The sequence below is a fragment of the Hemicordylus capensis genome, chromosome 2, assembly GCF_027244095.1.
Source record: "Hemicordylus capensis ecotype Gifberg chromosome 2, rHemCap1.1.pri, whole genome shotgun sequence".
Lineage (NCBI taxonomy): Eukaryota > Metazoa > Chordata > Lepidosauria > Squamata > Cordylidae > Hemicordylus > Hemicordylus capensis.
This window is the reverse complement of record NC_069658.1, coordinates 142031625-142049482: the sequence shown is the minus strand read 5'-3', so window position 1 is coordinate 142049482 and position 17858 is coordinate 142031625. Positions and strand designations below refer to the sequence as shown.

At 45.9% G+C, this 17858-nt stretch overlaps 1 protein-coding gene across 2 annotated transcripts in view; it reads left to right on the top strand.

The window, feature by feature from the left end:
• TRABD2A (TraB domain containing 2A) overlaps positions 1 to 17858 on the top strand; it is a 105864-nt gene that overhangs the window by 79727 nt on the left and 8279 nt on the right. For both annotated transcript variants that reach the window (XM_053289042.1, XM_053289043.1), the window contains exon 5: positions 9286 to 9376. In XM_053289042.1, the coding sequence (XP_053145017.1) occupies positions 9286 to 9376 (91 nt within the window). The remainder of the gene's footprint in view (positions 1 to 9285; positions 9377 to 17858) is intronic.

Sequence of the window (17858 nt, the reverse complement as noted above, 5' to 3'; positions counted from 1 at the left end):
TTCACACATTAAGCTGAAGCAAACTTGAGTTTGCCAGAGAGCACATTCTCAACAGGAAGCTGCAGTCTGTTGTTATTAATATTTGTTATTATTTATTATTCTCCCTAATAAGTTACAGCTGCAACTTATATCTTTTTACTGTGGATATAAGACATTTTAGCGACTGATTCTCTGAATATCTGCTAGGAGATTACACTTAGACACTTTGAGCCAGGGCAAATTTTTAAAAATCACCCCTTTCACAAATTTCTTTGAAATCTGGGTGGTAGCAGGCACCCATTAGGGCACTACCACCTGACCCACTCTTCTGCCCCCGAAAATTCTTTTCTGCCACAAAGACAGGCCAACTTCAAAAAATGGATAAAAATCACCCCTTTGCCCATTTGCTTAAATCTGGGTGGTAGCTTCCTTGCACCCATTGGGCACTACCACCCACCACAACCCACCATGGTGCCACCCACCCTAATGCCCCCCTAGTGCCTGCTACTACCCATCTGGCACTACCCATCTGGCACTACCACCCATCCCACTCTTTTGCCCCTGGAAACCCCTTTTTACTCTGAATCAATTCCGATTTGGAAAATTCAGGTACAAATCGAATCTGGGGTGATGGGGGGGGGCAGATTTGGACCCAAAACAATTCAAGGTGATTCGGTTTGGGTACAAATCTAATTTAAAAAATCAATTTGTGCACATCTTTAGTTGTAAGGATTACAAGGAAATGCATATTAAGCACTCAGACTACTCTAAAGCACTATATAAATGCTATGGACTATTATTTTTAAACTATACTAACTCAAAGAGGTAGCACAGAATTTCCCCTCCCCACTGGCATGTGAGGCCTTTTGACCATGCCCAGTCCATTTTCTTTGGAATCCTAGCAAGAGAATTGAGAGAAATACAGGGACAATGTGTTGCAAATGAATGTTCAGATATGCTCTCTTTTGATTCAGTTGTAAGTGAAAATGTATTTGTATCCGTTTGTAAGAGGGCAGGCCTGGAATGGGCTAAAGACTGTCCAAACTGGGCAATTTGAATATTAACAGAGGCCGGTGGGGGTGGGGGAACCTCCGGAGACACACACACACACACCCTGCCTGTGACCTCGGAGAGGCCCCCTGGAGTGGTGGTGGTGAGTGAACAGGGCAACCCAGTTTTTCCACACCCCTACTCTGAATGAATGGACAAGAGGGCTGGATTCTGAGAAGCAATGTTAGCTGAGTTATCTCACCATTGCAAGAAGAATGCCTGCTTATTGTTCTGGAAGCTGATTGAGAGGGGTGGGATTTATTATTATTTTTATATGAAGCATGACTTCAACTTTAATCCAGAAAAGGAACTACACTTCAAGTATCAAAATTTTTGAGAAACCCTGGTCTTAAAATACACTTGGAAAATAGATGGAATTTATAAAATGACCCAAAGTACATGGGAATGATAATTTTTTAAATGTCAGCTTTTTACATCATATGAGTGAATGGGAAATCAAAATGAAGGCTTTGGAAATTAATCCATTGGCAGGTTTATAGGTACATATCAGGCTTGTCTGGAGACAAGGAGATGAGGGCATATGCACTGATTATGGGGTGGCTATTCTCATGATGGAGAGCAGAAGAAGTAACATTGGCAAGTCAGCAGGCCATTAAAGGAGAAGGGAAATCGGAAATATAATTGCTGTTTCCCCTTCTGGCTGTCCTGCCAGCATTTTGACCTTGGGGAGCAGTGCCAACAACCCACAGACCCTCACTTTGTAATGCCAGGTCGGTCCAGAATAAATCAGAAATCATCCAAGAAGGTTATTGGAATATGGATGAAGGGGCCAAACCTTTCATATATGTATCGCAGAGACTTGGTTGGAGGAAGCTGGTGCCCCAGTCTGGTCCTAGCTTCTTCCTCCAGGGTATTCTGTTGAGGAGCAGGTGAGGGGATGTGAGCAGGGAGCTGGAGTGGCTGTGGTCTGTAAGAATAACCTCTCTTACCAGGATTCCTGTCAAAAAGTGACCATATTGAATGTATGTACTTGAGTTTGGGGACCAGGGATAGACTTGGACTTCTGTTGGTGTACCAATCACCCCACTGCCCAGTGGAGTCCCTAACTGAGCTGGCAGACCTGGTCTTGGGTTTGGCATTGGAGTTGCCCAGGCTTGTACTGGTGGGGGACTTCAAAGTTCATTTGGGGATCAATTTGTCTGGGGTAGATCAGAAATTCATAATGGCCATGACGATGATGGGCCTATCCCAAGTGATCTTGAGACTAATGCACATAGCTGGTCACATGCTTGATCTGGTCTTTTACTCTGATCAGGGTGGTGTTCCGTGGGTGGGTACTCCTGTGTTTTCCCCATTGTTATGGAAGGACCACCATCTGGTTAAGGTTGGACTTATAAACACATCCCACCTCCACAGGGGTGAGTGGCATAAGGATGGTTCACCCAAGAAGGTTATTGGATCCAATAGGATCCCAAGAAGCCTTGGAAGGATTTAGTGTTGCCTCTGCCTGTGATCCTGTTGATGCCCAGGTGGAGAATTGGAACAGCAAATTCACCAGGACAAGAGACATGATTGCTCCTAAGCATCCTCTCTGAGCTGCTTCAAAATGGGCCCCTTGGTATATGCAAGAACTACGGGAGCTGAAGCAGCAAGGTAGACTAGAGTGCAAGTGGAAAAGACTCTATTCAAATCTGGCAGATTTCAACATGGAGCGCATTTGCAGAGCTATGCTTGGGCAATATGTGTGGCAAACAACCGTTTCTTTTCTGCCTGTATTGCAACTGCAAGTTCACATCCAGTGGAGGAGTTCAGGGTTTTAAGAGGGCTAGTATGTGACCCTCCTTCCTTGAATAGCAATAGCAATAGCACTTACATTTATATACCGCTCTATAGCTGGAAGCTCTCTAAGCGGTTTACAATGATTTAGCATATTGCCCCCCAACATTCTGGGTACTCATTTTACCAACCTTGGAAGGATGGAAGGCTGAGTCAACCTTGAGCCCCTTGGTCAGGATCGAACTTGTAACCTTCTGGTTACAGGGCGGCAGTTTTACCACTGCGCCACCAGGGGCTCTTCAGAACTTGGAACCATCAATTACCCGCTGTGACATTCTAAATGAGTTCTTTTTTTTTAAAATAAAACCTCTTGTATTTAGGTAGGTTTAGACACCCCACAATTACTGCAGTTTCTGATGTGGAAGTGTCCAGAAACTCCTCTTATGTGGTTAGGCTGGATCAATTTGAATTTGTGACTCCTGAGGATATGGACAAGGTGTTTGGGATTGTGTGGCCTACCACCTGTTCTCTTGACCCTTGTGCCGACATGGTTTATACTATCTGACAGGGGTTGTTGTAGAGAGTTTGGTAGATATAAATGCTTCTCTGAGGGAGAGCAGGATGCTTCCTTGCCTTAAAGAAGCAATCATTAGACCTCTTCTGAAGAAGCCTGCATTGGATCCCTCAGAGTTAAGCAACTATAGGCCTCCAGGCAGTCATGGAGGAAACTGATTATCTAGACCCATTTCAAAATGGCTTTTGTGTGGTCTATGAGGTGTAGACTGCCTTGGCCAGCCTGATGGATGATCTCCAATTGGGAATTGACAGAGGGAGTGTGACTCTGTTGATCCTTTTGTATTTCTCGGCAGCTTTCAATAGTATTAACCATAGTATCCTTCTGGAGTGTCTGAGGGGGTTGCGGGTGGGAGGCAATGCTCCCTCAGGGCTCCATACTGCCTCCAATGCTCTTTAGCATCTTCATGAAACCGCCAGGAGATTTGGTGCAGGGTGTTATCAGTATGCTGATGACACACAAATGTCATGTCAACATAATCAACTCAATCCCAACGGAAGCCAAAACCTCCCTAAGTGCCTGCCTGGAGGCAGTGATGGGCTGGAGGAGGGATAACAAACTGAGACTGAATTCAGATAAGATGGAGGTACTTATTGTGCAGGGTCAGAACTTGGGAGACAATTTTGATTTGCCGGTTCTGGATGGGATCATACTTCCCCCAGAAGGGTATATAGTCTGGGGGTGTTTCTGGATCCAAACCTCTCTCTATTGTCCCAGGTTGAGGCAGTAGGAAGAGGTACTTTCTATCAACTTTGGTTGATATGCCATCTGCATCCATTTCTTGAGATAAATGACCTTAGAACAGTGGTACATATGCTGGTAAGCTCCAGACTTGACTACTGCAAGGCGCTCTATGTGGGGCTGCCTTGTACATAATCTAGAACTGCAGCTGGTACAGAATGTGGCAGTCAGGTTGGTTTCTGGGTCATCTTGGAGAGACCATATTACTCCTATGCTAAAAGAGCTATACTGGCTCCCAATAGGTTTCTGGGCAAAATACAAGGTGCTGATTATAACCTTTAAAGCCCTAAATATCTTAGGCCCTGGGTATTTAAGATGATGTTGTCATCACCATGAGCTCCACTGCCCATTGAGATCATTAGGAGAGGTTTGTCTGTAGTTGCCACCAGCTCGCTTGGTTGCTACACAAGGACGTCTCTGTTGCTGTCCTGAGACTGTGGAATGTGCTCCCTGCTGAAATAAGAGCCTCCCCATCTCTGACAACTTTTTAAAGGCCCTAAAGACTCATTTTTTTCACCCAACTTGACTGTCGTTAAATAGTGTTAAGGTTTTCATTTGTAATTTGTTTTTATGTTGCTGTAAATTGCCCAGAAGGAAGTTTGGGGGCGGTCTACACATTTGATAAATAAAATAACTATCAGTCAGACATTTGAAGGAAAAGAAGGGTGGGACACCAACAGCTTGTTTGTTAAAGCAGTGGTTCTTTCAGTTTGGATTTAAAGCTCGGATCTTCTTTACCCTTTAGTAGTGTGTCAGGAAGAGCTGATACACACAAGAAGTCCACCCCCCTTTTTTGAGGTTTGAAAACAGAAGAATAGAGATTCATGGCTGCCCACCCCCTGCCAGAGTAAATTGACCTCTCAAATGCATCACTTCACCTTGTGGTATGGGGATAATGGAGAGCAGAGTACAAAAGGAGGAGGAGGGGGGTTCTTATTGATGGGACAAGGGCCCAGGCATTTTCTCTTTGGGGGCATTCAAGTGTGTTAGGCCAAAATAGAAAACAGGTGAAAGAGGCCTACACTCCTATCAGGCTTCTGTGGGCAGAGCCTCCCATCAAGCAAGACTGTTTGATCTTATGCTTTGGGAGGGTGAATCCTCTCACCCATTTGTTGTTTATGGCTCCTTTCTTTAAAAAAAAAAAAAGGTTTAAAGTGGGTGGACAGATCTCTTACACAGAAGTAGCTCTCTGACTGCTGGAGGGCCCAGGCTGTGCCTGTGTTTGGAGAACAGAAGCAAAGTATTAACTCATCACATCTTCACAAGGCCTGGAGAAAGGAGGCAAACACTCTGCAGTACAAAGAGAAGGTCCTTGCCCCAGTTTAGTGGTGTTGTCTAATCCGGGAGGTGAGGGGGAGATGGGTTGCCACAAGAGGCTGTAATGCATTGGACGTATGGTCTGTCAAGTAGTGGTACACTGTTTGAAAGAAATACTATGAGACTCATTGCACACATTTTGAGAATAGTTGGGGTAGGGAGAGAGGAAACCTTTGCACATGTGTGCTTTTGTGTGTGCCAGCTTCATTTCCCACTGCACACAGATACTTTGCTCGTTTAGTCCTGCATTTTCCCACAATTGTTACATCTTTGGTCTTGGGCCTGATCAGTTCCTGCTTCCTGTCACTAGAAAGCCTCTACCTTTAATTATTTACTTTTTTCAAGGGGCAGTTCAGATTTCTGTGAAAGGTGTTTCTTAATCAAAGGAATAGCAAGCCTACTTGAAGACTAAGGGCAAAGCTGGACATGGCAAATAAAATGGGACTGCCACCTAAAATAATAATTCCATGTTGAATTCCTCTTCCTCTCGGCTATCAAGTGCAGTAATCAAAATGGTGTCTTTGTGTCATGCACTTTGCCTGTACCACTCCATGTTACACTGGCGGCTGCTGGGAGCAGAGTGGGGAGAAATATAGTACATATATTGATATTACTAGCTGAACCTGCACAGAGCATCCGTGCACTCTTTGGGGCTGGCGGTTCCCCCCTCCCTCCCGCCTTCTGCCCCAGTCTTTTCAGCTTTTTGTCCACTGCCACCGGCAGCACTTTCCTTCCTGGCCGGGCACAGTTCCGCTGCCTGCCTAGCCAGGCTGCTCTAGGCGGTGCGGCTCTACCGCCGCCTCCTCTTCCTGGCGGCCCAGCCTCCAGGCCAGGCCGCGCTGCCGCCATCACCCCCATTTCCACCACTGCCACCTCCTCACCGTGGCCGTTGCCAGGCTGCTCTCGGTGGCGTGGCTCTACTGCTGCCTGCCGCCTCCTCCATTACTGTGGTCGGAACTCTCGCGCGATCTTTTGAGAGTTCTGCTGCGAAGAGCTTGACACGCATCCTCCTGGTCGGCTAAGAGAATTAATAATATAGATATGTCAATGATATTATAGCTCAATAATATTGCATCAGGTGATTTGTCAGTTATCATAGGAAACATAGGAAGTTGCCATTTACTGAGTCAGACCATGGGTCTATCTAGCTCAGTATTGTCTTCACAGACTGGCAGCGACTTCTCCAAGGTTGCAGGCAGGAATCTCTCTCAGCCCTATCTTGGAGAAGCCAGGGAGAGAACTTGAAACCTCCTGCTCTTCCCAGAGCGGCTTCTTCCCCTGAGGGGAATATCTTGCAGTGCTCACACATCAAGTCTCCCATTCACATGCAACCAGGGCAGAGCCTGCTTAGCTATGGGGACACGTCATGCTTGCTACCACAAGACCAGCTCTCTGTGACTGATTTGTTACACACACAGGGAACTAAAGAAAGTACATAAACAAATGCATAATAACCCTTACCGCCCAGAGACTTGTGTTTTGGGCAGTATACAAATGTGTTAAAGAAAGAAAGAATATGCAAACTAGCTAATAGGAGAAGAGGGAAGGAACTTAACATTCTTTGAGCAGCAGCCTCGTAGTTTGTTTAATTAATTAATTAATTCAATTTCTATACCACCCTTCCAAAAATGGCTCAGGGCAGTTTACACAGAGAAATGATAAATAAATGAGATAAGATGGATCCCTGTCCCCAAAGGGCTCACAATCTAAAAAGAAACATAAGATAGAAACCAGCAACAGTCACTGGAGGGGTACTGTGCTGGGGGTGGATAGGGCCAGTTACACTCCCCCTGCTAAATAAAGAGAATCACCACATTAAAAGGTGCCTCTTTGCCAAGTTAGCAGGGATAACAGTTGTCATGACTATTTCCACCCTAAGCAAATTTTATTGAAACTTGAAGTTTCATGGGCTACTGGCCACTTGGTCAGCTACATCTGATGAAGAGGACTCTACAAAAGTTTCCACTACAATAATTTTTTTACTGTTTAAGGCAGGGGTGTCAAACTCAATTGAGTGGTAAGTAGGATTTGATTCCAGAGGGCTGCATATAGCCTTGCACTGCCTTCCTTTTTTTTTTTTTTAAATGGTTGCAGGAATAGGGGTTGCTATTGCTTGGATGGGCAGCAAAAGATGCCCTAGGACATTGTTCTTCATTGCAAGACCTGGGAGCCACTGGTGGCTCCCATTGACCCCTAAGTGTGGCTCCCTGACTAATTGTGAGAGGCCTGTGCAGAGCTTCAGCCAAAGCCAAATTTTGCGCACAGCTCCCCCAGTACCACGCAGGGGCAGACCACTCCACTGTGCAATGCTATACTTTCCCCAAGTGCTGGTGGGACTTCTTTAAGGAAAACAGAGCCCTCTTGGGCCCCAGTGCCATCTTGGAAGGTGTGCTTGGAGCCATCTTGGAAGGTGTGCTTGGAGCACTGGGAAGTGTAGTCTTTCCCAGCACTTTCCCCTTGGAGCTATATGATAAAAGTGCTGGGATGGGCTACACTTCCCAGCAGTCTGTGTGCACCTTCTAAGATGGTGCTGGCTTGAAATGGCTTTATTTCTCTTAAAGCCGTTGCACTTCACTTGGCACTAGGAAAAGTGCAGCACTTGCAGAGGTCAGCACAGTGGGAAATGGCTCTCGCACTGAAAGTTTTTTGCCAAAGTGACTCCCGCTTGAAAAATAGTGTGTATTACTGCCCTAGGGTATGGAGGTGAGAGAAGTTGCACCTGGCTTATTTCTTGCATCTGTAGCTTTCTAAAGTCGTGGCACCAATTTTAAAAGCCGCAGCACCATTCAGAGTGGGATACTGGAGACTGTGCCAATTCCCACTGAAGTATAAGAGAATAGCTCTAATGTTGATACCTCTCTCTATAGTTCTTCATCCAAAGGCCCACACTCTCAGGAGCTAGCTGTCTTTACAGAAGATTTGTGGGTGAAGGAGGAAATTAAGTGAGATAGTAAAATAGGTCTACAATAAATACTTGGCTCTATTCCTGGGTGTAGTAAGCAAGATTTACTGTTGCTGGAGGGAGGGAGGGAGGGAGACCTGCTAGCAAATGGATGCCAGCAAAGGTCCTGTATCTTGGTTGCTTCCACCCCCCACCCGATAACACTTTCCAGTTCAGTTTGAGGAACCCCTGGATGTCTGCCATGGAACCCTTGTGCACTGCAGAGAAGATTCCAGGGCATATTTTAATTTAATTTAAGGCACACTGTAGAGTCAAACTACATGTTAGGGAGATTTTGTTATTTCCCCCTCTGTCTTATTTTTAACCCAAAACAGGCTGGGTCTAAGCAGAAAGACGTAACTAAAAAGAGCCACCATAACCTTTCCCTTCTAATCTCTTCCAGTTCAAAATCACCCTTTCCAAACTGTCATGTCATATCCACTGCAGGAGGGAGATAAAGAATCCTCTCCAGCTTCCTGCAAATAAAAAGCAGAGAGTGCAACACCCAGCAACTCCCCTGTGATTGAGGACTGGAAAGAAAGATTGAGAGTGGTGGGCATGCTGACTTCCAGGAAATGTGTTTATTATTACAGATTTTTCTCACGGTGGAATCCTGGGATTCCCCAATACAAAGCATGGAAGCATTGCTATATATAATGGATTTGAACTGTGAAGGTTTAAAGATGGTTCAGCATACAGTAATGTGTATTGACCTGATTCATTGTACCTAGTAATCCACACTATGAGCAGCATTTCACAATAACTACATGCACACAGTGCTGTTATCACTCGATCTAGCTTGTTTTGGTCTATTGTATGCCAGATTGCAGAACAGAAAAGGCTCATGTAAGTACTGTGTTGTTACCTAATCTGGACTACTTGGAATATTGTTTATTTGTGTACATTGATTCATATTATTAGGGGCTTTATTTTTCTTTGGTTTTAGGTCATTTCATGGGCAACAACACAGTGATTGATGTTTTGAGAAGAGAAGGATATGAGGTAGAACACACTCCTGCGGGACAAATCACCAACAGGTAACTTATAAACCTTTAGTCTTCCATGTATAAGCTTCAGAGAACCCAGGGACAAGTCTCGACAGAGTTATCACAAACCCTGAACTTGCATATGGACTAAGTTGTGAAAATTTAAACATCTGCATATATTTCCTAGCTTACTCTGTTTCTAAGGGTGGTGAAATAACTTGATTACTGTACAGTTTGTGACTGGCTGCTGAATGCATGAATTGATTTCTTTGATAATATTGTTCATCTGAGGTATCTGAAAGTTCTAATCCATGTGGTAATTATATATTTGTAATGGCCTATTCATGGATAGATGTATAGCAGGTAAGGAGTACTAGCCCTAGTTCCAGGGGCAGAGTTATAATTGGGCAGATGTGTCCGAACAACACATGTTGCCCCTCCTCTGGGGCCACCTTGCTTCTTCTTTCCTCCCTCTGGCCACCCGGCCACTCCTGCTGCTGTTGCCTCTGCTGCCTGCCTGCCTGCCTGCCTGCCTTCACTACCTCCCTTCTTCCCACAGCCGCCTCTCCTTGCCTTGTCCTTCCTCTCCCTCTTTGCCTCTCCTCCACCCATGCCAGTCTTGGAAGCGCAGGAGGAGGAGAGGGAAAGAGTCTCTTCCCCATGTCCACCTTCTCTTCACCTTTCCTCTCCTCTTGGAAGTGCTTCCAACCATTGCATGGGTAGAGAATGAGGTGGAGAGGGAAAGCGCTTCCTCATTTTGTCTGACTTCTCTCTGCTTTCCCTCTCCTCTTCCTCTGCCCATGGGATGCTTGGAGGCCTTTCCAAGCCTCGTGCAGGCAAAGGAGGAGGGGAGGGAAAGAGGAGGCGGCGGACAGGGAGAGGGTAAGTGGAGCTAGGGGAGAGGGGGACCGTGTTCATCCGTCTCTCTGGTGCCCTCCCCCCACAGAGTGAGGAAGATAATGAAGAAAATAGGGAGGGATGTAACTGGAGGGCCCTTACAAGCTGGGGGCCCATGTTCTTTGAACCCTTTTGCTCAATTATAGCTACACCCGTCACCAAGTCTGGCAGGCAGTTGCCAGACTGTTCCTCTCATGCTCGCCAACCAGCATCCAGAGTGAGCGGGTGTTCTCCATGGCTAGGGATATAGTGACATCCCATCACACACGCATGGATGCCGACATGGAGTGGCTGATCTTTCTGAAGGCCAACCTCTCCTGGCTGCAGCCCTAGAATGGCCAAGAACAATCAGGTACACATCCCGCACAATCAGGTACAGAGAGTGCACCACACAACAGATGGACACAAACTGACCCTGCTTAGCTGCCTTAGCTATGTTGGCAGCATTGACTGTGACCATGAACCCTCAGCAAATGTTTGGCTGCCTGGACAGGCATCCCCCACCACTTGGTGCTTCCTGGCTGCTGACAGTTCATCTGCCATGTGGTCAGTGTCTAGCACCTGCAGCTCAGCCCACCTGTGCTTCACTGCATGGGAGGGGCTGGCCACAGAACCAGCAGCAGCTGTCCCCTTGCTTTCCTGCCCCCAACACCGTGTGGGACAGGAAAGCATTGTGTCTCTCACCACAAAGGAACCTTCTCCTGCATGGGAGCAGGTGCCTTCCCACTACTCAAAGACACACCCTGCCTATTGCCTATTGAGTACCCAGAATGTTGGGGGCAATATGCTAAATCATTGTAAACCGCTTAGAGAGCTTCAGCTATAAAGTGGTATATAAATGTAAGTGCTATTGCTATTGCTATTGCTATTGCTGCCAACAGGAGCATGGACCCCCGGGTGATGTGGTTACAGGTGCTGAAGTATCCCCACGACTCTCGGTGTCCTTACCCCTACTGACCTGTGTCCCACTGTGGATGCAGTCAGCATGGTGTGGGTCACCATGGCAGAGCTCAAAGTGTTCCCTCACTAGGCTGCTATCAGTCAAGGACCATTTTGGAGGTAGTGGTACTGGGTGGTGGTATGGGGCTGCTGGCTTGTTCTGGGGGCCGCCACCACCACTACCCTTCATCTGGGGCTGAGAAGGTCCTGGAAGCAGAAGTAGTTCTTGCTCCTCTTCAGTCTCAGCTGGGTATGTGTGTGGGGGTGGGTGGGTGGGGGGTGTTGCACTGCCAACGGTGATTGGTGAGGATGGAGAGAATGATTTGAGCTGATTCTACCTCAGCCTCCACAGGAACTTGTGCTGCAGGACCAGGCTCCTCTGGAAAGGAGAGCTTACGCACAACTACTTAATTGTGAGAACTTAGGGAATAGTGTTCTCACCATTGCCCTCCATGACCAACAGCATCACCCTTCTCTCTGCCTGCCACTCCACTCCTGGCTCTGCCTTGCACGCTCCTGGACATTTGGGGTGTTTTTAAATAATTGAAGCCCTAACTCTAATGTGGGGGAGGAGGAAGCACTTTTAAGGAGGTGTGGGGCCGGGGGTGGTCGATTTATGCTACCTATAGCACTGTGGTGCACACAGAGAAGCAAAAAATGAAATAAAATAACCCCCCCAAATAAAGGAGCGGCTTTATGGGGGACGCTTTTTTGGAGGCAACTGAGTAACAATGGGGTAAATCTAAGGGAAGAGAACACAAAGGGCAGGGGATTACTGTGGCCCTCTAACCTAAGCCCACCCCTCCTGTCATACAAGTACCTAATTCCTCCCTCCTCCAAACTTGGCCCTATTTAAAGAATACTGTTCTATGACCTGACCAAAGTGGAGAGGTTTCACCTTCTGGCATCTTCTGCTGGGGGCTTCCAGCGTCTTCAGCTGGAATCTGCCAGGTGTTGCTCTGAGTCACTCTTAGACCAAGCACTCAGCAGCTTGGAGGGCAGGTGGGCACCAGTCCCTTAACTGGGCACCCACCCACTTCATCAAAACAAAAAACAAAAACCTGAAAAAAAGGATACAGGGAGAGCTTGGTAGGGTGGGCAGCAGAAAGAATACACTAGCCTACAGAAACAAAAAATGAATCCACCAGGCACACAGACAGCAGCAGCAAAGGTGCAGCTTGGGGCTGTAAAAGAAAAAAAGAAAAAGCACAACCTTCTGGTCATTAAAGCCACTGGGGCTACAAGCAAGCAAGAAGAAAAGGCTTGGCGAGGGGGAGTTAAAGCCATTGGGGCTGCTTGTTAAAACCACTGGGGGCTGCTTGTACAATTTTTTTAAAAAAATTTATGGGGGGAGATCAGCACAGCACCCCAGTTACTAAAGCCCCTGGGGGCTGGCTACAAGCAAGTATAAGAAATCCAAAGAGACACCAAGCAGCACCCAGTTAAAGCCACTGGGGCTGCTGGTACAATTTAAAATAAAAAACAGAAAAAGAAAATAAAAGCAACTGCAAATTAAAAGGAGAAAAAATATAGAGACACAGGTAAGTCCAGCAGGCATTCTCTGTCTCTCTCTCCAGTTACTGGATCAGGCAGAGAGACCACCAGTGTCTGCTCTCAGTGCTGCTGCAGTCTCTCTCTTATCCTTTTCTCCTGAGGCACAAATGGCTCTCTGCCTCCAAGCAACCCCTTGAATACATTTTGAAAACCCCTCCTTTGGCTTCCTGCTTCCCCACCCCACCCCAGCCAATGGGGGTACATATGCCCCTGACAACCCTTGATTTGAATGATAACAAGCCAACCAAGAAGCAAGGAGATCTCGAGACAATCGGTAGCCAGTGCCAGAAAACCAATCAGCAAGGGAAAAAAGCAAAACAGGATTCAAAATTGTGCTCAAATCGATTTGAGCATGAATCAGGGTCTATCTGATGCAAACTTGAATCAGGCCCTTTATTCTAGGGGTGATTCGATTTGCGTTCAAATCACTCGAATCACCCCAGTTCGAGCTCAAATTGAATTGACTCAAATAGATGTGCATATCTCTATTCTTGACTGAAGTTAAGTAGCATAGGTTATAGTAATAGGTAATAGTAAAAGACAATGTAATTTTGCTGTAAATAATTTAAATTTTGTACACTGCCTAGAGATATAAATAACAGGTGGTATAAAAATATGATAAATAAATAATATAGGGAGTGCATTCCACAGACCAGGAGCAACTCAGAGAAGTCCTGCTCCTGAGTCGCTGCCAGATTTGCTGGCGGCATCCGGAGATGGCCTCTTTTGATAACCTTAATGTGCAGTGGGGATCATGCAGAAGAAGGTGTTCTCCCAGGTTTAGACCTTTAAAGACGTTTAAAGGGAAAACAACAGCTTGTGCTATTCTTCAGACAAGAAAAAACTAAAACTACAAAGAGTCTTGTGGTAACTCACACATTTATTATGGCATAACTTTTATGGCCAGAGCCTACTTCATCAGATGCACAATGACATTAACTAAGTGGGTAGGTATATACAGGTGGCCCTTGTTATCCATGGGCCCGGCACCTGTAATTTGGCAAATCCATGGTCAGGCTATATAGACCCGACTGCATTTTATGTAGTTTAAAAAAATACTCAAAATTCACCACAGTTTCTGGGTGGCTGGAAATGACCACCAAGGTCATTTCTGGCCACCATTTTGCTGAAAAAGAGCATTTTGTGGCTCTTTTGTAAAAATAAAGAAATAAAAATTGGGAGAGATGTAACAGCCCCGCCTCACCCAGCCCTCCAGACCAAATTCCTTCCACCTCACTATCATGTTTAAATATGAACAATTTCATGTGCAATGGAGTAATTATGAATAGCCCTAACCAGTTGAATCTGATAACCAGGAATTAAAATAAGCTTCAAATCCTAGTTAAGAACTTTGGGCAGCCTTGACTAAAGTTATTATCAGTACCAAAAGTGCTTAACTGGCCAAGTGAAGACATAATGTGCATTCCCTTTCATCCTTTGTATTGCACAAATTTCCTCCTTTCTCTGGTTTACTTTAGCCATGGTCTACTATTATGTCTGCATCAACAATAACCGAATTGCCTCATAAAAAATTTGAACCAGGTTTGTCAGCCCTGGTAATGAAGATAATTCTCGTTAGCATTAACAGGGATGGAGTCACCATTGGGCAAATGGGTTCAAAGAACCCAGGTCACCACCATTCAGGGGCCGTGAGTGCAGCCCCAGACATGCCTCCAGCATCTGACGTCAGACACAGGGGCGTTATTTCATTCCCAAATGCGGCCACACAGCCCCCATTGGAACTGAAATCAGCTTGTGCTGCGTTGGCAGCATGGCTGGAGTAACTCTTCCTGCCTTTAAAGACAGGGAGAGCCGCTCCTGGTCTCGCTGCCAACGCAGCGGGGCCGATCGATATTCCTCCCAAATGAGGCTGCACAGCCTCATTTGGGAGGGAGACCACGCCCCCGCATCTGACATCAGATGCGGGGGTGTGGCTAGCTGGCCCCCTCTGTCAGATGCGGGTGATGGTGCTAGGGGGCCACGGCGATGGCCGCACACAGGCTACCACCAGCCTCTCTACGCTTCTGAGCATTAACCATGGTTGGCATCAGTGCAGATGCAATCCTATACTATGATTAAAGCAAATAATAACCCCATATGCTAACTGGGCAAAGAGGCACCTTTTACCGTGGTGATTCTCTTTATTTAGCAGGGGGCGAGTAACTGGCCCTATCCACCCCCAGCACAGTACTTTCAGTGACTGTTGCTGGTGTGTGTCTTATGTTTCTTTTTAGAATGTGAGCCCTTTGGGGACAGGGTTCCATCTTATTTGTTTGTTATTTCTCTTTGTAAACCACCCTGAGCCATTTTTGGAAGGGTGGTATAGAAATCGAATTAATAATAATAATGCCAGTTACCCAAATAATCCCAGTGGTAACTGGCGCCCTGGGTGCAGTCCCAAAAGACCTTGAAGAGCACCTCAACACCATAGGGGCCACAGAAATCACCATCAGCCAGTTACAAAAAGCAGCTTTACTGGGAACAGCCTATATTTTGCGATGATATCTATAATAACCAACAGTATTGATGATAAAATTCAGCCATCCCAGGTCCTTGAGAAGGACTCGATGTCTGGATAAAACAAACCAGTCAATAACACCTGTCTGACTGTGTAAACAAGAAATAATAATAATAATAATAATAATGGAAGGCTCTGGGAGAGGGAATTCATGGGAGAGAGGAAAGGATTTTGTGGGCCCATGGCACACTTCTACTCCCCTGTCCATGGTTAGAAGATCAGAAATGTTATGTCTGCATCAGGGGTGGGTGGGTGTGTTACTGTGTTGCTCCAAAGGGAGGGCAAGGGGAAACGTACCTGCTTCTGATCTCTTAACTTCGTTAACTTGTCAATTTCTTAAAGTTAAATGGAAATTCACCAGCTTAAAGTAGAAGGAGTGGTAGGGTATCTGTCCATGTTCCCATGGAAGAAGGGAATATTCTTCTGCTGCCGCTCTGAGATATTCAGAGACTGAAGAGTCCCTGGCCTTTTTCTTCCTAGCATTCTTCAAGAGTGAGTCACTGACCATTGACTCATCAGAGCCAATGGGGAGTATTTCAGTCTAAGTGGTCAGTTAATTGTAAGCTTACACACTTGCACTTATCCTAGCCTAGGGCTATTCCCTGCTTCATTTTCTTTTTGGGGAAACAAATTCAGGGTCACTCCTGAGTTTACCCGACAACCTCCTGAGAGGCTCTTGCATTCCATCCCATGTTTTTTTTCTGTCTTTGATCAGTCTGCCTGAAATCAACTTTATATTCAGTGAGTCCATTTGCCTGAGAACTGGAGGGATGAGAGCCCTGAAAGTCTCATCTGTGAACTCAGTCCAGTATTGCTGGAGAAATAAAATAATATCCTCTGTATGTAGACGTTGCTTTGTCTCTGGTTACATATTTTAGAAGGAACTGGGTGTAGTGTTTTAGTAATTGCTCTGTGTATTTAAATATTGACAATGATCAGGTCCATATATTGTCAGAGTTCTGGTTTTTAATCTGGGTTCTCTGTGACATCCCCTGGTCTCAGGTGCACATGTGCTCCCCTCTACTTTGCAGGGTGGAATCTCAGCTACAGGACAAGTCCTGTCTTTGTAAACTGTTTGGAAGAAGACATCACAGTGGATCTTGGCTTGTTTTAAGCCAGAACTGGAAACAGAATCCCCCTCTCTCACAGGTGCATCTGAGCCCAGGGGTGTTTTAACCAGGATTAATTCACGCTTCTTTGTAATGTCTCCGTTGGGCCAGTATGTGAGGCTGGGTACGCCAAGTTATACAGTGAGGTCGTTCACATGACCACTTCTGCTAAGACTGTGGAGGGCTGGTGGGAAGGCAGGATTGTTCCTACCTTCACCCAGCCACACAGTCCACATTGCAGTGAGTGGCGTGGCACTCCAGAGGACAGGGGAAGGATGCCCAGCCTCCTGATGTTCCACAATGCACCATGGTACATTATGGAAAATCCTGAGGCTGGGTCGCTCCTTCCCCTGGCTTCTATGGCTGTAGGCAACCCAAACAGAGCTGCTGGCAGCCCATGCGCCTACACGACCAGGCGGTGGGATAGGAAGGCACATACATGCCCTTATTTCAGAAATACATATCTGTCTGCAGACTGTAAAATACAATAAAATACAATATTAAAAATAAAATTAAAATATGAAAATATTTATAAATAATTGGGGGGGCGGGGACTTTGATTGAAAACAATCTTAAGCATACCTAATGTTTTAGGCTACCTTTGACTGAATTATTCTGCTTCTCAAAATAATATATCTGTTTGCCTGGAATACAGACTAGGATCGTGTATATCCTTGGAAATGGCAGAAAACCCATCGATACTTGTTCTAGCTTAAAAAACCTGGGCTTACCCAGTTGAGGAGATAAAAACCTGGGCTTACCCAGTTGAGGAGCACTGGGATCGGGACCAATCCTGGCGATTCTCACAAGCAGCCTTACCCAGGCTAGCACTGCCCTGCCTGGGTGGGGCTGCTTGTGAGAACTACCTGAGTGCTGATTAGTTACCTTTGACAACTGCTAGCCACCTTTCCATAACATTAGGGGAGTTAAAAGGTAGATTTTCCCCAGCCCTTCTTGTGGATCAAATGGAGATCTGGTTTTGCATTAAAACAGTCATTCCCAAAGTCCTGATAACTGAGGCATACTTTGTTCCTGAATTAAAATTGGAGTCACACTTCACTCTTGCATCCAAAAGGGTTTCCTTTTGGAGGATAAGTAATTCGGTTGTACGTCTGCATCAGAAGTGACTGAATGATCTGATGATACAAAGACAAGTCAAAACTGCCCACCTGCAGTGAAGGCTGTTTGGAAGGAGGCAAGGCCAGAGCGATGCATAATAGAGACACAGAGCAGGCAGCCTCACCTGGGGGTAATATGCTAGGTGAACAGGTGTCTTTAAAAAAAATTTAAACTTCTCATACATACAGTAACTGTAGTTTTTATGAGGCACATAACTGAGAATAACTGCAATGGAGAATGGTACTCAAGGTGGATAAGTATGATCTTTTGCATGGGACAGTTTTAAACTTTGTATTCTAGTGCACTTTTAATATTGCTGTTAGACAGTGACAGAGGCTCTGGGAAATCTGCATGGCTGGGATCACTTTGACAACTAAAAAGCCAGCGGAAGCTTGCT